Here is a 21,332-nt window from a genome sequence, read left to right as displayed (position 1 = left end):
TTGTCTGTCATTCAATGTTATATGAGATACTTCAATGGTTTCCAGTGGAAATAAGCTTAGTCTTTTCATGGATCTCCTTTTAGTAGACCTTGTACCAGTGAACTGTACCGTCATGAAACTGTACCTTTTCCTATGCAAACTTCTAATAAAGTCTTCAATCAATCAATCAAACCACTGCTTTATAATTATTGTACCTATACACATAGACATAAAAAAAAGAAGAAAAGAAAACATGCAGAAGTTCACTGGTTCACCCACCAACCCCAGCCTATTAATTAGACCTTTTCCTTGTGTCAAAGAGTCCCTGAGCAATTACACACTTAACCCAAGACAGCTCCCAGAACGCAAGGATTTATGACCTGAATGGGCCTACTGGGCCTAAATTGTGCCTCGGCCCAGGGGCCCAAGAGCTCAGGGGGGCCCTACACTCAGAGCCTGTGAGTGAATTGTCGAGGTTATCATTAATTAAATAACATCAACATTTCGTGTGAAAGGGCCTAGAGTCATTCATGTCAGTATACAGTGCTCTAAAAGTGCTATTGCTGAAAAATGAAGGAACAGCCCAAAACATTCACTTTGAAGACAAGAAACAAACCTTCAAGATGCCATTTAAATGTTTAGTGTCTTTAGTCTGATTCGCTATATAATTCGTCTGTTTGTCATACAACACGTCACAACTCACAAGGCATTGAAAATAGGGCATAGCTGACCTACAAGCCCTCAATGTCACATGCACAAGGGCCAGGCAGGCCTTGTGTGAGCTTATTTGCTTTTCGTCAGTGAAAAAGTAGTCAACAAACATTTTTCATCATTTCATCAACACTATAGCCCATGAAGTAAAACAAATGAAACTATGATGCATTAATCATTTCTTATATTGAGAAGTTGTTCAAACTGGTCTAGTCTTGAAGTAAGGAAATATGATCTAGTGCCTCTGCTGAGATATGCATGGAAATCACTGTTGTAGCTTGTTACTGGTTAAATATTGCTCAATATTTGATCAAATTCCCTATTAAGAAAACACAAGTCATATTTTCCTTAAAATGAGGAAAACATTCTAGTGCGAAACATGCTTGACAAGCAATGTTTTTCTTTTTACGAAGAAAATAAGACTTAAATGCTACAAACAAGGATTTATTTACTTTCTTGAAAATCAGTTTTTGCAGTGTAGCAGCCATCAGCTGGGTGGAGTTGAAACTGCATTTCTCCAATGGGATTAGCAAAGGTCTCCCTAATGGTGTGGCTTCCCCTCTCACATCTGTCATACTAAATCATGACGTCATATGACTCATATTTATCACTTCAGTCTTGCCCACCTATGGAATGATGGGAGAACAGTGGATCTGAGATTATGACACACATTTTTACATATATTCACAACTCAAATTTGCGCTTTAATGATGTGCACAATATACCCTGACAATCTAATACTTCAGAGAAATTATACATTGTTTATATGAATAATGCATAGTATTATTGCACTTTGGTCAAAGATTGTGATTCTTCAATTGGGACAAATGTTTTCAAACATGATTTTATTACGAAGAGAAAGATGCATCTGACATTTCATTTGGTTTTTAATTCATTTAAAAAATCACACCCGTGTGAACTGAGCGGTGGTCGTGGAGGCTGCGCAACAGCAAAACAAATATATATATATATATATACATATATATATATATATATATATATATATATATGTGTGTGTGTGTGTGTGTCTGGCCTGGCCTGAACAACAGCGCCCCTCCCTTAACATGTGTGGTCACAAAAGGTACTGTAGGCTACATACAGACACGGATACAGACAGACAGACAGACAGACAGACAGACAGACAGACAGACCCACACACACGGCCACGTATAGGAGCGTTGTGACCACCGCTCAAAAATAGTTGTACAAAGTTAAAAAGTAATATTCCCATGATCATGCCGTGATATGTACAGTACATTGTTGGTCTCGTTTCAGATCATCTTTCGTTAAGTTGAATTCAAGTAACTGATGTATGCGTGCATTCTGAAACTATGAAAAAGGTAAATATATCAAACGTTAAGACAATTATCAGTTCTAAAAAAACACTACGCTTTATTCTAAACCTAATTTCCTTTGTTATGACGCGTGTGTTAGATTGTTTCTTATCAATGAGCCATGACTGTAACTGGGGTCACACAAGGATTGGGTGCTGTAGTAATTACAGCGCAGTCGTGGTATTATATATCAATGATAATACCGGCTTTATGGATGAGGTTTTTTTTAGACGGACGAATTCTCTGAAGCCAGGCGGGAGTGTTAATGATTTTTTCTTTTTATCTCATCCATTTGTCCTCCCTAGCTCTCAGCGTTGATTTATTTCCACTCTCTTGGCTCAGTCTTAAGTCCTCCCCTCGCCTCTTTTTACGCTTGTCAGATATTTCTTTAACCCATTTGGGGCCTAGAATTATTGAATGCTTTAACCAGTGAAAAATAGCAGATACACAAGCTCACAGCGTGGCACCGAGTGCCGCGCTGCGAGCTTGTAGATCTGCTATTTTTTTTAAAAGTTGTGAAAATGTGTGCAAATCTTTGAGCATATGTATTTTTAAAGCGAACGTTTGTAACTCAAATTTTTCTTCTGGGGGGGTCCCTGGAACTAGATATTTTGAGATGCGGATCCGTGGCCAAATAAATATCAGTTTGGGGGTCCTTCACATGAACAGGTTTGAGAACCACTGACATAGTAGTCTCTCAAGAACAGACAGGGAAAAGGACCTTTCCTTTGACGATGGCTGGCCAGATTGCCGACATAGAAACATAGGTTTTTTTTTTAAAAACTTTGAAGGATTCAAAAGACAGCGCGGCACTCGGTGCCGCGCTGTGAGCTAGTATATCTGCTATTTTTCAATAGTTAAAGTATAAAATAATAATACACTATAATGTGTACCCGTTCTAAATGGGTTAAAACAGAGTGGATTTACCCGTCAGGCTTGTTGTGACAGTCAGGGGAACTTTCTTCCCCTCCATATAATGTTTACATCGGTGAAACCTTCCGCAGACGTCCACAACAGCGGTCATCGCCATGCTGGCTTGTGGTGGACATTTGTGTCATGTCATTTGCCATGGACAGACAAATGAGTGGACAATAATATTATCATAAACACATAAATGAGCTGGCCTTGAATGACCAGGGGCCTGTTTTTCACGAAACCTAGATTAAGGATTTTGCCTGGATTTATCAGCTATATCCTGGTTTAAATTAGCCAGGATCAGGGCTCAATCGGTTTCATGAAAGCGGAATTATCTTGGCAGAGGCTAAGGCTAAGGCTATTTATAGGATATTTTAAGCCAGGAGTCGGTTTCACTAATGTTATCGCACTTTAGTTACCATGGAGATTAAGCTGTGAAGTTAGCCTGCTCCAGACCAGGCTAAAAGCCAAGATTAGTTAATCCAGGGGTCGGGGGCGGAAGAACGCTGCTCTGTCTTTGGTTCCATGATTTGTCACGATCAAGGAATCAGCACTCGACCGCTTGGGCTTTTCAACGCGCATTCAGCCAGGCTTTACGATCCTGGCTCGCCAAAGCTGCTGCTTCTCAGCCTGGCTTGGCGTTAGTGGAACAGAATAAACCAGGCTATATATAGGGCTTTGGCAAACCTGGATTTGGCTTAAATCCTGGATTAGCTAATTCTGCCTTCGTGAAACAGGCCCCATTACAGGTTTGTAACTCTGAGTGTACAAATGGAACCAACCAAATGGTTCCATTTGTACACTCTCAGAGTTATGGTGGTCCTTGAAAATAAACAGGTTTGAGAAACCTCTGTATTGGTGGACTCCAGGGTTCCCACACATTTTTTTTTTCATTTCCAAAACCTTTCTAGAATATTTAACATGATTTCTAGGACTATATAACAATAATTCAGCTCAATAACGAGTCGCTTACTCCTATGCGCAATGCCCAAAGACAGTGGTTCTCAAACTTTTCAGGCCGCGACCCCCGAAATAATCATATTTTAACTGGGGACCCCAGCACCCTGACGAGCACTAAGAGTTAAGGAATTTTGTTTAACATGGTTAAAATAGCAGATCTACATAATCACAACGCCTCGCGTTGCGAGGCGTTGTGAGCATGTAGATCTGCTTCACAATTTCTGCCTCTAATATTTGACAATTTGGCCAATGTTTCATTTGTCATTTCAGAGGTATCAACAAAATCAATAACCAAAGACAATGCACAGCTAATTTTTCCAGGACCTTCCAGGACCCTTGATCAATTCCAAAACTTTTCCAGTACTGGAAAAATATTTTTCTAATTTCAAAATATTTCCAGGAATTTCATGACCGTGGGAACCCTGGGACTCCTAATGTGCCATAGTCTCCAAAACCTGGAGACTAGACATTCTAGAAACGGGGTCAAAATCCAGAATTTGCCACAGACACGGACAACGTCTTGGCCACGTCTTGTACGGACATAATATTTTTTGACGGGTGGAGGTGTGAGCTGGTGATGATGATGAGGATGTGTGATGGGTGTCCGGTGTGATGATGAGGATGTGTGATGGGTGTCCGGTGTGATGATGAGGATGTGTGATGGGTGTCCGGGGTGATGATGAGGATGTGTGATGGGTGTCCGGGGTGATGATGAGGATGTGTGATGGGTGTCCGGGGTGATGATGAGGATGTGTGATGGGTGTCCGGGGTGATGATGAGGATGTGTGATGGGTGTCCGGGGTGATGATGAGGATGTGTGATGGGTGTCCGGGGTGATGGCGACGTCTCATCTCCGTCTCAGGTCTGCCATGGCAGTGAGGGCAGCGTTCCAGCCAGGGGAGCCCATCACTCCACCACCTAAGAGGGTAGCGGGGGAGCATTGTGAGCTTGTAGATCGGCTATTTTCAAATGGCCGAAATCTATACACAATATAGCTGGGTCATTTATGGCACTTCCGTGACCACGAGAGCGAAGGTCCGTTTCTCAATGGATTTGTCATCTAGGAGGGTTATACATTTTTTTTGGCCGGGGTGTATTTTTCAAAATGTTTGACAGCTAGGGTAAAGGAAAAAATTACTCCCAAAAAGAATCTGCTTTAAGTGGGATGTGAGGGGTCAAACTAGGGGTTTTTAATTATTCTGAATCCATTGCAAGCATTTGTTTTGCACGAAAAACATTCCTTGGGCAAGAAATGGCCCCACAAAACGATGGTTTAGTGATGAGTCATCAATTTTCACAGTCTTTTGGGGTCCGTTTTTAGCCCAAGGAATGTTTTTCATGCAAAACAAATGCTTGCAGTGGATTCACATCCCACTTAAAGCAGTAATTTTTTCCTTTATAGTGTAGTGTATAGTAAGTGAATGAGACTGAAAATTACCCTAGCTGTCAAACATTTTCCCTGCCATTTTAAAAAATACACCCCGGCCAAATTTGTTTAATAACCCTCCTAGATGACAAATCCATTGAGAAACGGACCTTCGCTCTCGTGGTCACGGAAGTATTGGATTTGTCCCAACTAACAGGGCTGAAGTGGTTACTGTACTGTATGTTGTAATAATAATCAAAATCTTCTAACTAGTAACTCAAGTTTTCTAATAATTGTAGTAACGTAAAAAGTACAATATGTGCTGAGATGTAGTGGAATAGAAGCAAAAGTATAGAGAATTGGAAATACTCCAGTAAAGTAACATTATCTCAAAATGGTACTTTATTACTTTCTATCACTGCCTAAGACAGTGTTTCTCAATCTTTTTTCTGCATGGGCACACTTTTCATGTCCCAAGAATCCATGGGCACACCAACATAATACAGGGGTGTAAATATCGTCACTGTCGGGAAGAAACCTTGTATCTCCAAGTTTCAAATGTGTACATTTGTATATACTTACTGTTTGTTTAGACTTACTGTTTTCCTTTTTTTTTGTTCTTTCATTTTATTTTATTTACATATCTACTGCATAGTACTGTGTTCTATTCGTCTGTCATTCAATGTTATATGAGATACTTAAATGGTTTCCTGTGGAAATAAGCTTAGTCTTTTCTAGGATCTCCTTTTAGTAGACCTTGTACCAGTGAACTGTACCGTCATGAAACTGTACCTTTTCCTATGCAAACTTCTAATAAAGTCTTCAAACAATCAATCAATACGTTTCTTCGCAAAGTAAAGCCCTGCTTCATCACACAAGGCTGTCGCACAACAGTAGTGAAAACAGCAGATCTACAAGCACACAACACCTCGCACCGCGAGGCGTTGTGTGCTTGTAGATCTGCTGTTTTCACTAGTTTAAAGGAGTAGTTCACCCCCAAAATGACTTTTTTTCTATTGATTAGTCACGCCATGGAGAGTAGAGTTCAATAATATTTTTAGTTTTTTGTCGCATTCCTAAGACAAAAATGTGTTAACAATAAATTTAACCCCATTCGTTCCGGATGGTGACCCGTTTCGAAACGGGTCACCATCCGGAATCAATGGGGGTAAATTTACTCAAATCAAATTTTTGTCTTAGGAATGTGACAAAAACCAAAAAATATTATTGAACTCTAGTCTCCATGGCGTGACTAATCAATAGAAAGAAAGTCATTTTGGGGGTGAACTACTCCTTTAAATCATTTTTAAAATGATAAATACAATACTTTCAAGCAGTTTCAAGGGGCACCGGGCACACTTGACCCTTCTCAGGGGCACACCAAAGGTCCCCAGTGGTTGAGAAACACTGGCCTAAGAGAGCATTAAACAAACACTGAGCCCTGTGTCCTTCCTCAGCCACATTGCATCAGATATGTACTGTACAGTACAGTATGCGTGAGCGTGACCAACCCAGAACAACACCATATGAAACAGGGGGATGTTTAATAACATATTGAAGACAAACCTGGATGGCTGCCGCTCCCACACAGGTATAAGCCTTTAATTGGTGAACGATAATCTGCCAGAGAGGGCAAAGGTCGGGCGAGGTAGAGCTGATCCAACGACATCGATCCGTGAAAGATGTTCTGTAAAGATAAGAAAACACACATTTGTGTGTTTAAGTAATGCTTGTACTGTAGGGATGGGACCATATGAAAATGTCATGTCACGATTAGTGTGACCAAAGAAATCACGATTTACGATATTATCACGATAATCAAAATCCATTATCCTGGGGCGGAACAAGCGACGGGTTGTGAGCTTGTAGATCAGGCTATTTTTTGGCAAAGACATTTGATAGAAAGTGAAGAAAAGACTGTATGTATGTATATTAGAAGTACCTTTTACCAATTATAGAGGGTTTAAGTGATACAGGATATGCAGCTCGGGCAAATTAAAGGTGAATTGATCCCAGTGCATGACGGAGGACGATATCACTATAAATTAAATCTCCACGATTATCGTGAGTGTTTTTTATCACGATAAATGATAATATTGTGTATCGTCCCATCCCTATTGTACTGTACATTTCCCTTTCTTGTATTCTAATTACATCATGTCTTGTAGTTGTTCATACTGACAGACACTCCGGCTGTAAATGTGTCATAAAATATCCGAGCAATAAGTAGTAGCTCTGCTCAGCGCGTACAGTACAGTACATCAACCGGTTGAGTGACTTTGCATAGCGGATAAGAACTTTGATTGGGATTGACGACGTGTCGTAGTAAAAAAAAAATAGTCTGTAACCATTAACAGTTTTTAACAGCCCTGATGCTACTGCTGTGTGAAATGCAAAAGAGGGAAGATGTCTCCAGGATGTAAATGACTTTTTGACGTATGTAAATGACCTTTTATTCAGACAACAGTAGGGATGTGATGGCAGGCAAATCAGCTGCACGCCAACCTTTAAATCCCTGCTCGCTGTTAGCGTTCCTAACCGCCTGCCCCACCCGTTCACTCAGATCAGCCAACACAGGGATGCTGACAGAGCCCTCGCTAAAAACCCCAGGACAAAAATCCACTCGTCCGAGACAGTTTGCCCTCCTGGCCCCCAAACTGTGGAATAAACTCCCTGTCGCACTCAGAACTTCACTCACTCCCTAGCTTCCATTAGAACTACAGATTCAATCCCTAGCTGCCACCGTGGACTGAAGACTCACCTCTTCAGACTCCACCTAAACCCATAGCACTACTGTAACACTCCCCTTCCCTTAATGACCATACATGAAGCTAAATAGCATTTTTAGGTTATAGAAAAGTTTTTTTTCTTTCATTTTGACACTTGCTTTGGCAATGTAAACATATGTTTTCTCATGCCAATAAAGCTCCTTTGAATTGAATTGAATTGAATACATACCCCTCCTGTAAGGCCAAAGATTCTCTCCAGATCGGGGGGAGCCAGGATGTCTCTGCCCACCACAGACTCTTTGAACCCCGGGGCGTACTGTTCCACCCAGTCAAACGCTGAGGAGACAGACACACAACATTCCATGTTCCTTCGTTGTAACAGCGACCAGTGAGAAACACATATTTTTCTTTTTCGTTACTACTCACTTATATGATTTTGCATAGTATTGTATATTTGTCTGTCACTAAATGTTTCAATGAATTGAATACACATGACCCCAATGGAAACAAGCCATTGTGCTTTACTGGGTTCAATTTTTTTAGCAGTGTTTTTGTAATTGTATTGAATTGTACTGTGCATTGCTTTTGCAAACTGTTAATAAAGTATTCAATCAATCAATATAACTGTCCATAAACGATAACACACAGATAGATCATAGAGCAAGCATCAACATGTACACATGTGTGTCGCAATACTCAACCCTGCAAGCCAACTGACGTCATGATGACGTTATGATAACGTCCAACGGTGACTCCAGTGACGTTCAGAACTAGGCCAGATCACAGCCCATATATGGGGATGATCTTGACCAGGACGTCATATGGACTTTTTTGTTTGACAGGATTATTGTTATTGTTTGTAATGTTAGTTGAAATATGAGCATATAAGGTTATATTCTGGGACATAATCTGACTCGTTATGATATTTATCTGGCCTCGATCGGACCCTCTCTGATTAATCCAGGATGTCCGTTTTCGTGGGCAGGATTTATGTTGATTGAAATCAGGTATTATTCTAGGCCAGATCTGACTAGTCATGGTTTGACATGATCTGGCCCCAATGCAGACGTCACTGATTGGTCCAGGTCCTGACCGTGCTAGCTGGGAAAGGCATGAAGCCTTCATTTTTGTTTGACTGTGGTCATAAGCTCTGTCTACCTTCTGTATATATGTTTTGCATACATGGCTGCTGGGTCGCAAGACACATTTAAGTGTGAACTGACAATAAAGTACTAAAATCATATCATATCATATCATATCATATCATATCATATAATTCTGTGTCTCACCCAGGTCAGCGAAGTCCTCCCTGTCCTGCTCCGTCCACTCCCTGCCTTCCACATGGTAGGGGGTGAACTGGGTGAACAGTGACACCACATGACAGCCAGGGGGCGCCAGAGTAGGATCCAGTACAGAGGGGATGGTCATCTCAAGCATGGGCCTGAAAAATACGACATAATGGAGTTGAGACTGAGTAGTATGTAATTTAGTTTTAGTCATATTTTAGTTGTCTGAAAAGTTTTCGTTTTAGTTGACTAAATCCACAGTTGATTTTGTCAGCAAAACTGTATTTTGGCAGGCCTTGATGGTGATTTTACACTGCATGCTGAAAATAGTCGACACATTGGTGAGCTTGTAGATCTGCTATTTTCAGATTGCAACACCCGAGCTCAAGTTAACCAAACATAAAATGGCTTGTCTTCTATCTTCTCCACTCGTCCCTCCATAACATTTTAGTCTAGTTTTTTTGGTTGATGAAATTGTCAATATATTTAGTCTTTAATTTGTCAGTGAAAAAAGGCAGTTGAAAAAAAGTTTTGTCATGTTTCAGTCGACAAAATCAACACTATTGTGTGTGTGTGTGCGCGCATGCGTCTGCATGTGTGCATGTGTGTGCACGTCCATCTGCGTGTGTGCATGCGTGCATGCGTGTGTGTGACTGCGTGCACCTGGCTGAGTAGCGTCCGTTCACAGCGTCCAGGTATGCAGCTTCCAGGACCTCCACGTTCTCACAGTTGAGGTGGATGGAGCACTGGTGGTGAGGACCTGGCGTCCCGTCAGGAGTAGGAGACGCTAGGAAGTTGGGAAGCTTGTCCACGGCCACTGTGTTTGTATTGGGATTACTCATTTATGCTCTATGAATTTATTGATTTTTGCCATAGCAAAGAGTGTGCTTGGACTTTAGTCAGCCATGTGAATAGTTACATTTACAGCTGTGTCACGGTCATCACACAAGTAAAACCGCACTGTTAAATATTGTGCAATGACGTAATGTTGAGTGGCAAAAGGCTGTCTACACCAGGGGTTTTCAAAGTGGGTGACGGGGCACCCTGGGGTGCCGTGAGATCATTTGATAATATTTGGAATTTATTTGGACACTTAAAAACATATTTAGTATAATTTTAACCCTGCAAGGCCCGAATTAATTTCTACTGGCCAAAATAAATTAAAAAAAATCAGATGGTGTCCTAATCACAGGAAAATGTAATGTTAAAAAATGTATAATGTTTTTGTAAGATTTTATAGCCATAAATCATAAATCATAAATCATGCTCTAATTTGCATTTTGGGGATATTCCTCACAATAATAAAATATGTACATGTTCTAGACATTCTAATGATCACGAAAAACAATATTACAGGCATTTTACTTATGTTTTAGTGAGGAATAGCTCCAGTTAAAAAGTGAGATGTTGTTCGTCCAGACGCTGGAATTTCAACTTCTCTGGGAGGTGTGAATGTCAGTCTCTGTGAGGGGTATTAATATGCAAATATCGTGGCCAATGGCATTGTAATACTAAACAATAGGATTTAATGGTGATGTTAATGTGAAAAAAGAACAGGAAAAATTATTATAACATTTCTTTTAAAATGATTTAAAAAACGTTGCCAAAAAGCTACGCTGGGCCTTGCAGGGTTAAACTTGAAGTACAAAGTTATTTTCAGTCAGTCCTAACCAAGATGGCTGTTATCGCAACGTTTTCCTCGCAATATAATCGCTAGAATATGGCATAAATATGAGGTGTTGGGAGTGAAAATTATGAATATAATGTAGGGGTGCCTTGGATGAAAATAATATTTATTTTATAGGGGTGCCCTGAGACAAAAAAGTTTCAATTAAGAAAGATAACTATAACAATAAATATATTGTTGTAAAAATAGTTCAGACTCTGGACTGGATGGCTGAGTTCACACTACTACCATTCCAACAACGACAGTGGCAAACCAAACAATATCACTGGGAGCACTTTGAGAAAAATATCGGAATAATCATAAATCATAAAAGTAATATTTTCATGTCTTGAATTGATTCGAAAGTTTAACGGATAAAGGGGGGAAAGGGAAATGGGTTGTTTACCGTTGATCTTGGTGACAGGAGAGGTGTAGTCAATCTGATCAACAGCTTTCATGAAATCAGGAGATAAGGAACCCTAGAATGACCAAAGATTATTACAAAACACGTTAAAACAGCTTCATGTTCACATTACAGTGTTGGCCTCCTTTTTGTCAACATAAAGGAAATTATTACGTTGTATATTCTCAATATAAACACAAAGATCCACTCCTGATTTATAGTCACATTTAATTGTATGCACAGTATGAGCAATACTACTATAATATACAGTATGTTAAATCTTTTTTTTTATCTATTTGTTTAACTGTGTTTTAAGCAGAGCCAAACGCAAAGTAATTTCATCCTGCTTTGAAATCCCAGCTGTACAGATATGAAAGTACACAAAGGAAACATGAATTCAAATATAGTCAAGCATTTGACATTCTACATGTGCATGTTGTTGTATAAATCAGGGGTCTTCAACGTTTTCAGGCCAAGGACCCCTTAGTTGAGAGAGTGATGAAGCAGGGACCCCCACAACCTGTTCATAGATTCCATATAGTTTCATTGTTTGACAGCACAATCATCAGTGTATTTTGGATTTGTGTCAATTTGTGTTTTCAGATATTTAACCATCAATACTTAATAAAGTTGACCTTTCACTCTGTACTTTGTCTGCTCTTTTCCCCCTCTACGCCAAAAATAGCCGATCTACAAGCTCACAACGCCTCGCAGAGCGAGGCGTTGTGAGCTTCTAGATCTACTATTTTTGGCTAAAGTTCTCAGAATAAGGACACTAGGGTTCAAGTGGTTAATATAAAAAAAGAGAAAAAAGTTTCTATCACAAAGATTTGGAGGACCCCCTATAGTAACTCTGAGGACCCCCTAGGGATCCCGGACCCCCTGTTGAAGACCCCTGGTATAAATATTATTAATCATTTATTTTAATTTGTTTCATTTGTTGCATTATTATACACTTCATTACCTGTGGAGCGAGCTTCTTGAAGGTGACATACGCTGTAGCGTTGGACAGAACCACTTTACTGTGGATCTCTGTTCCATCCTTCATCACAACGCCCTTAGCAGCACCGTCTGAGCCCACCAGCACCTGATCCACCTCCTGAAGAACACATATGGAGATGTAGACCACACAACACCACATTGATATTGAATAAAATACACACCATCAACTGCTGCACAAAATAGTTCATTTGAATGTTTTTGTTTTCCTTCAAGTTTTAACCCACGGTTTTTTGTAACCCATTTTTCACCCAGTGCCAGTTGCCTAAGCTGTAATCCTGGGCGCTGCTCTCCCTCTACCACCCCGGGGAGAGCCCTGAACTGAGCTCATGCTTCCTTCATTGCATGAGGAGTGAGCAGGCCGCTTCTTATCACCCGACAGTTGAGAGATTCCCCAGATGGACGTAGCGTGTGATAGGAACACGTTATTCCAACCAGTTCCTTTCCCCTCCATCAGGCACCCCGGCTGGGCAGGGGAAGGCAGAATAGAGACCAGGATTACTGCATGTTTTTGTGAGGGTATCTACCCTAGGTGACATGGGGAGAACATGCAAACTCCACACAGAAACCACACAGGCACTTTTGCCAACCCCACCTAGGGTGTGGGCAGGAATCGAACCCAGGACCTTCTAGCTGTGAGGCGACAGCGCTACCGACTGCCCCACCGTGCCCCCCTTGAATGAATTATTTATGTATGAAATGTGAAAAGAGGTTCACAATCTCCCCTTCTTTTCCTGAGTCTTTAAGGTATATTTAATAATTGTACAAAAGGTGTTTTTGCAGAACATTATGATGATTACCTTAGACCTTTTGGATATAAAATGTCACTACTACATCATTTTATCATATTAGACATTTATGTGACATTCTTTTATTCATCTTTGAGTTATGTTGAGTTATGTTTTGTGAGGTCACAAGTGACCGTGACCACCAAATTGAAATTCAACTCAGTTCATTCTCCACATTCCAAGTGGACGTTTTGTGCCAGATTTGAAGAAAGACATTCCTGAGACGTGTGAGACGTGTTCATGAGACTGGGAGGACGTATGGTTGGACATATGGACAACAGCTGTCACCGGTGGAGCCATAAAAACAACAACTTCATCATTGAACACCGTTAAATGAAAGCAGCCATGAAACGTCTTGAATAGGAGACAGAAGCACCTCACCTGTTCACTGAAGATGTGTGCTCCGTGGGAGAATGTTAGAGAGGCCGGGGCTGACATTTCTAAAATTTTGGTGAAAATATCGAAAATAGCAGACCTCCAAGCTCACAACGCGTCGCGCTGCGACGCGTTGTGAGCTTGGATGTCGGCTATTTTCGGTGCTTGATACCACACTGAACTTAAGCATAATCAAGTCAACACTTGAGATGTGGCGTAACAGCATGGATTACACAGAGAGGGCAATTCTTTCAACATAAGATGCTGCGTTCAAGTTCAAGAGAGTTTGGACAAGGCAATTCTCTTGAATGCTGCCTTCAGGTATGGCATGGAAAGAGGGGGCATTTGCGTTTATTTCACCATAGTAAAAACTGCATTCATGGTCTGGAGAGGGCACTTTTTTACAGAGGAGTAAAAGGGCAGGGGCTCAAGCCCCCTTTGATGTCTATGTGAGAGCACCTCACCTGTTCAGTGAAGATGTGTGCACCGTGGGAGCGGGCAGAGCTGGCGATAGCCTTGGACACGCCCCCCATGCCCCCCTCCACGTACCCCCACGCCCCCTTCTCCTTCTCCAGCTCCCCCATCACATGGTGCAGGAGGACATACCTTCAAGGACAGAACATCAAACTGATGATTTGAACAGATCACAGCAGTGTTGATCTTGACAGCACATTTTAGTCTAGTTTTTATTTGTTGACGAAATTGTCAATATATTTAGTCTTAGTTTTAGTCACCATAGCTTAGTTTTTGTTTAGTTTTTATAAGGTTTTCGTCAGGGAAAAAAGGTTGACGAATATCTTTCGTTGTAGTTCTAGAGAAGTGGTTCTCAACCTTTTCAGGCCGCGACCCCCAAAATAATCATATTTGAACTGGGGACCCCCCTCCCTGACGAGCACTAAGAGTTGAGCAGAGGCGACTATAATCGCAATTTCTGCCTCTAATATTTGACAATTTGGCCAATGTTTAATTTGTCATTTTAGAGGTATTAAAAAGTCTTTAAATTGTCACTTTTGATAAGTGGAGATAGCCTCTCTTAAACTTTATGTTGGGTTGTTTACTGTTGAGAGAGAAAACAATGTTTCACATTAAGTTAATCATCTGGGGACCCCCCAAAACTATTTGGGGACCCCCCTGGGGGTCCCGACCCACAGATTGAGAACCACTGATCTAGCTGACTAAATCAACACTGGTGTGTGTGTGTGTGTGTGTGTGTGTGTGTGTGTGTGTGTGTGTGTGTGTGTGTGTGTGTGTGTGTGTGTGTGTGTGTGTGTGTGTGTGCGTGCGTGCGTGCGTGCGTGCGTGCGTGCGTGCATGGGTGTGTGCTTGATGTTAGTCTCACCCACTCCCAGGATTATTAGGACTGGTCATTGCTCCTATGACAGCATCAGTAGCCAACGTCGCTATGAGAGGCTCAGACTCAAACCAGCGGTTCAGGATCTGAAGGTGTAGGACAGAGTAGACACACTCAGTAGCCTTGAAGCAAGCGTTTTAAGCTAAACTAAATCACATGTCAGGAATAACAAACCTTCATTGCCGGTGCCGTTACAATCTCATAGAAGTCTGGGATATTCTTTCCCAGTTTCAGACCTGTCAGTAAAATATAGTTTAGTTTTAAGTAATACAGAGTTACATTAACAGTTAATGTTTAATATGCAGTGGACTGAATGCAACTGTCTGGGTAATGGCCCTATGTCAAACAAAGCACATTTAACTATGGGCATCAGAATCATCATACCACATTTAACTATGGGCATCACAGTCATCATACCACATTTAACTATGGGCATCACAGTCATCATACCACATTTAACTATGGGCATCACAGTCATCATACCACATTTAACTATGGGCATCACAGTCATCGTACCACATTTAACGATGGGCATCAGGGTCTTGGCAGCAGCCAGCCTCTTCCTCAGGGGTCCTGCGTTGATCCCTGGGATGTCGACAGGAGGGGCGTCCAGGATGGGGTGGATGGCCACCGCTAGTTTATCCAAGTGTGAAACAAACCTGGGAAACGCCTGCATAGAGGTCAAAGGTTGTTAGTGTGATGGTTGGGGTGGAGGGTGAGGAGACTGAGGACTTACACAACTATGTTTGAGAGAAAATAAGACAGGTTAATATATTGATGGAGATATTGCTGAAGCGAGTTTTCAAGTTGTAGTGAAATATGTCATGAAATGTGTCACACCAGGCCATTAAGATTGTATACAAGGAGGGTGGGAAAGTCTGCATTCATCCATCCATCAGCCTTCCATTCATTTCAATTCAAAGGAGCTTTGGCATGAAGAAACGGACATTTACATTTACATTGACTGCCCCAAACGCTCACGAATGTTTCCCCCCTAGTCTCAGTAAAAATTGGCGACGCTATATAGGTGGGCGACGTCATCTATCTATAAATGCGACAAATCTCTGTCTGTTTGTTTGTTTGTTTGTTTGTTTGTAATCCGCGTATCTCGAGAACCGTTCATCCCACCGGCTTCAGATTCGGCACGCGCGTTCCCCGCCGCCGCGCGGAGTGTAGTGCCGGGCCTCGACCCGACCCGACTCGCGGTTTTCCGAAACCGGCGCGAAACGTTCGGAATCTCCTTATGCAGAGCTGATTGTTGACATCAGACTGTTCCGGAGGAAATCGGCGCAAGCGCTGACTCATTGTGAGCTGATTGTTGACATCAGACTGTTCCGGAGGAAATCGGCGCAAGCGCTGACTCATTGTGACATCACTTCATAAAAGGCTCTGACATCACGTACGCCACATGAGTCAACAAAAAATCTCTGTGAATGTGTATGTATGTATGTAATCCGCGTATCTCGAGAACCGTTCTTCCCACCGGCACGCGCGTCTGACATCAGAGTTTTCAGCAACCGGTACTGTGTGTGCAGAGATCTCCATATAAACGGGTCCTATGACAACAGGTATATTGGGGTTTGCATTAAAGGGTGGGGCATTCATGGGGTCTGCTCCAAAAAATAAAAATAAAATAAAAGAAACAAAGACAAACATAAGACAAGCAACAAAGCGTGGGACTGGGAGGGTTACTTGAATGATGCAGATTTAAGCAGGCTGCGTATTCTGCTTAAAGAAGAAACAAACAAAAAGCGACAGAGATCTCATATATGGGCATAAAATGGACGCAGATAAACAGATATCTCCATATATGGCATATATGGGCATAAAATGGACGCAGAATCACAAAGATCTCCATATACGGGCATAAAGGGACACAGACAGACAGATACAGAGATCTCCATATATGGGCATAAAATGGACGCAAATAGACAGATATCTCCATATATGGGCATATATGGGCATAAAATGGACCCAGAACTATATCTGCAGTGATCTCCATAATGTTATATACATAAAATGGACGCCGACATAAAATGGACGCAAATAGACAGATATCTCCATATATGGGCATATATGGGCATAAAATGGACCCAGAACTATATCTGTCTGCAGTGATCTCCATATATGTTATATACATAAAATGGACGCCGACAGATAGATACAGATATCTCCATATATGGGCATAAATGGACACAGGCAAACAGATGGTCAAAACGGGTCCTATGACAACAGGTATAATGGGGTTTGCATTAAAGGGCGGGGCATTCATTCCCTATTTACATCGTTCCCGAGTTGGCCAGGTCGCTGACTAGACGCTGGGCCGCCCGAAGGGCGGCCCAGCTTCTAGTATAGATAAAAACAAGAATCAACCTGTTATAGCGCCCCCATGAGATCAATGTGAAAACATTAAAGTGGCATTTCTTCCTCTGCCTTGTGGGGATGTGTGTGTAAGGTTTCAGGGAAATCGCATGCTGTGTTTATTATTTTAGGTATTTTGTTCAAAACGGAGCATTCTTTCAAAGTTTGGAAGCGAATCAGGATGGAATACGAAAACTCTTTGAAAATCAGTTTCGTTTAATGACTATAGAGATACTGTGTACCGATTTGTGTGGTGTTTGGACACAATGTGTAGGAGTACTGTCCAACAATCTGTCTCCTGGTGGCGCTATAACAGGCCCATGTGAAATATTGGGGGCAGATGTTCTGCTCTGCCACCCAGGGAGTGTGCGTGCACGGTTTCGCTGCCATCGTGCCAACGGTGCCAGAGATTAACTGTTCACAGACAGAAGGACACACACTTGTAAAGTGCGTTGGATAGCCTATATAAATGCACCATTTACCATACGAGGACAGATAGACGAACAGGGTGCAAAGCATAGTCTCGGCCAGGCCTTTTGGCCTGGGGGAGACAATGACATTAGAACCTCTTCATGACAAGTGCACACTACACCATACCTCAGCATCCTTCTGTGAGAACTTGCCGATCTCCCTCTGGTTGAAGGCCAGGTCTGCCCCCAGGGTGAGAGACCTGGGAGGGGCTCCCCCCACCCCCTCCTCCAACATGGGGGTGAAGGCATGGGGGTTCCTGGAGTACACCTTGAGCCCATGTTTCTAAAGCACACAAATACACAAAGGCAATGGCAACGTTATTGTATATACTGCATACACAAACACGTACATTAATACCACTTTCTTATTTGATGCGACTTCATGAAGTAAAAGAAACACACACTTGTGTTTACCTTGAGCTCTAGGTCTCGGTAGATGTGGGGTCTCAATAAACTGAGCAAATATGAACATCTGGAGAAGTGGAAACCTGCATGATACGACAGTTATGGAACATCGTACACAATCAGACTTTGATAACAACTTATATTGACATGCCATGTTGTGGAAAAAGAAAGAAACATATTTCCCAGTTAATTCATTCAATTAATAAATTCCCTCACTCGCTGACTCACTGACTAACATCACTTTCATGCTATCTTGAATGCCACAGTTTTTAAATGTTACTTATAAGGGATTATGGCACTCGTTATGTACAGTAATTCAAAATGACCACTCACACACACACCACTTGCCTAAATTGATTGAAAAACGTAATAATTACGGTTGCTAAGAATGGATTGTGTAATGTGTGACCAAAAGTGGTCATCTTGTGTGTGTGCTGGAATTATAACGTTACTTCATCACCCAGACCCTGACTGAACCTCATGATGAGGTCATCATCGTACCTGGGAAGATCTCCTCTGACACGGCTGCTCCTCCAAGCACATGTCTGCGCTCCAACACTGCTGTTTTTAAGCCTCCCTTCTGGAGATAGGCAGCCTGCAGAGCAATACATATATATACACTGTTTTAAACCTCCCATCTGGAGATAGGCAGCCTGCAGAGCAATACATATATAATATATGCACGCACGCACGCGCACGCGCACACGCACACGCACACACACACACATCCTATAGCTTGAAAGGACTTCACAGGGATGTTGGGATATGTGTTGGAATATTTCAGATGTCATTACTCACTGCCACCAGTCCATTGTGACCTGGGAATTAAGAGATCATTGTTAGACATCACTTCATGACATAAAATGTAATTAAAAATAATGAATGTTACCCACTGAGCATTTTGAGGTATATTAGTTGCCTAATAGTGGTGTTTTTATCTTCAACACCACGCGTTGAAAATCAGTGTTGTAAAGGTCTAGATTTGATATTTTTTGCTAGTTGTTTAGTCGGCTATATTTACACGGGTTGCTACACTAGACCACTATTAGTCGGTTACAAAAAGTCTACATTTCGCCGTTAGCGGCCGTCGAAAGTAGTGAAAAGAAGGGCGACGGTGGGATTCGATCAAGCGATCTCTGACACTCAAGTCGGCGACGCTATCCACTCGGCCATCAATGCTGATATGATAGTAAAGACTTTCTGGCCGTATTAAAAGGTGACATTGCCCACCTGTGTTCATTTTAGGGTAGTGCGCATTGTTGAGGAAACTACATGTATTGGGCGCCTAATAATTATTTTGTTTAATCAATACGTATTGAATGATTTGGCGGAGGCGGCGCCGCGGCTGTGTTTGACTGTGTGTATTGCTGTCAGAAATGTAATTCAGAGTAGCACGCTGTCTGGACGTTTCCACTTTACAGTGAGTGACCACACACAATCACGGTAATTAATTAACACTCTACCGGCTTACCGCGCCTTAGTACCAAGGATAACTTTTACATGGTCTAAAGATAGTCGTTGAAAAGCTGTATTTAAAACGACTACACCCAGACCGTCCAGACGTATACCTTATAGTGATGAATGGCTATTAAAATAATTTTACACCAATATTTGGCTATCAGTTCTGCAACGTGAAGTTGTTTTTTTAAAGAATGTTTATTGAAATATGGATTAAATCTAATTGTCTAAATTCGGTGTAAATATAAACGTTGATAAGGCGACTATAATTAGTTGGCTAAATCTCGGCTAGATCTAAACTATACTTAATAATGATCAACGGATATTATAATTATGTTAGTCCAATATTAGGAGATCAGTTAAGCACCTTACTGTTGTTTTTTTTAATAAATTGTTATCGAATCATGGAATAAATTGCAAAGTATATTTTCGGTGTGAATATAACCGGAATCTAGCCGGGTGAAATTAAGGCTAAAAAAAAACTAGTCGTGTAAAAAACGACTATTGCTCAGTGGGTAATTGACACCTATTAAAGACATTCATGCCATAGGCGATAGGCCAGTGGTTCCCAAAGACTGGGACCCATTTGTGGGTCATGGACACATTTTTATGGGTCTCTTTATTTTCTGTTCACTACATATTGTTTTTGTAATTTATTATTATTTAAAATATATTTTCAACAAAAAAAAACATTCCCAAAAAGCAAAAACTTTCATGAATTAAAAACAAAAAATAAATGATTTTCCTGAAGAAATCAAAGAAAACCCGAAGACATTTCAAAATTTTTAAAACAAATGTTTTAGAAGTTGTGAAATTATCTGATCTACAAGCTCACAACGTGGCGCGAAGCTACAAGTTGTGAGCCTGTAGATCTTCTATTTTCACTAGTAGTCTTGGCTACACATAAACTATCCTCCAAGCAATCTGATCAATGATCAGACAGGTATTATGGAAAGACAGATCTGTCTGCACACTGCACAGGTCAGCTTGTGCAAGCGAGCTGAAGTCTTTTATTATAGGCTAACTGGCTCTGTGTAACTGTAAGGTCGTCGAGTCCAAAGTTGAATCAGAGTGTAACATAACGGACAACATATCGGCTATTGGAGACTACAATTGCACATGGATATTAATATATAGCCCATCCAAACATATCACAACAGTCAACGAAACTTCGCAAATAAGTTGCAAATCATGCATAAATTAAAGTTGGCTACTATAGGCTATTCACCATCACCAGCAACGTTACACGCGTTGAAAAGATACGCCTTTTTTTGGGGGGTCATTTTCATCCGTTCCACTGACCTACCTCCTCCGATGACCAGTGCGTCGTACTGGGCTTGGACAGCGGAGTGACTGCTGTCTCTAACTGCTCTAACTGTCACCAGAGTAGCAGCATTCTGCCTGGCTCGTCCTGTCCTGATCCACACCGCTGCAGCCATAGCACAAATACTGACGACAACACCACCAGACCCCTCCCACTTCTCTGCTCCTCTACTCCTTGACCCAGTGTGGGGTCAAGCTGATCTAAGGTCTGTTTGATGACACATGGTACAGTAAAGTAAAGCTGATATCTGTGTTTTGTGCATTTCCTCTATTGACTCTATAATTTCTTTTCATATGTTATAGGCTAATTATTCATAGTCAGATATCAGACTCAAATCAGAAGGAACACATTTTCCCCTCCATCAGGCGCCCCGGCTGGCCAGGGGGAGGCAGTATAGAGACCAGGATTACTGTTTTTTGTGAGGGTACCTACCATAGGAGACACGGGGAGAA

The 21,332-nt window shown here is 41.5% G+C and overlaps 1 protein-coding gene across 1 annotated transcript; it reads right to left on the bottom strand.

Annotated features, from left to right (window-relative positions):
• Window positions 1–1,564: 1,564 nt before the first annotated feature.
• Window positions 1,565–20,878, bottom strand: pyroxd2 (pyridine nucleotide-disulphide oxidoreductase domain 2). Its single transcript, XM_080739906.1, has 16 exons — window positions 20,785–20,878; window positions 18,897–18,916; window positions 18,600–18,693; window positions 18,108–18,181; window positions 17,821–17,976; window positions 15,379–15,532; window positions 15,037–15,098; window positions 14,851–14,948; window positions 13,976–14,117; window positions 12,314–12,448; window positions 11,353–11,425; window positions 9,944–10,097; window positions 9,284–9,435; window positions 8,224–8,330; window positions 6,832–6,952; window positions 1,565–4,817 (listed from the first exon to the last, which is right to left on the bottom strand). Exons 1-16 carry the CDS (start codon window positions 20,843–20,845, stop codon window positions 4,747–4,749), a joined length of 1,674 nt encoding a protein of 557 aa, XP_080596032.1. The 5' UTR covers window positions 20,846–20,878; the 3' UTR covers window positions 1,565–4,746.
• Window positions 20,879–21,332: the final 454 nt, after the last annotated feature.

This window comes from Nannobrachium achirus, assembly GCF_963921795.1.
Source record: "Nannobrachium achirus genome assembly, chromosome: 13".
Lineage (NCBI taxonomy): Eukaryota > Metazoa > Chordata > Actinopteri > Myctophiformes > Myctophidae > Nannobrachium > Nannobrachium achirus.
The sequence above is the reverse complement of the archived record's forward strand: the minus strand, read 5'-3'. Positions and strand labels throughout refer to the sequence as shown.

Coding starts and splice junctions, on each gene's coding strand:
- pyroxd2 (XM_080739906.1), bottom strand. CDS start 20,845: ATGAAAATGACCCCCCAAAAAAAGGCGTATCTTTTCAACGCGTGTAAC. Junction 18,182..18,599: donor GTCAGAGGAGATCTTCCCAG/GTACGATGATGA, acceptor CGTATCATGCAG/GTTTCCACTTCTCCAGATGT. Junction 6,953..8,223: donor TCTTTGGCCTTACAGGAGGG/GTATGTATTCAA, acceptor TTATCTTTACAG/AACATCTTTCACGGATCGAT.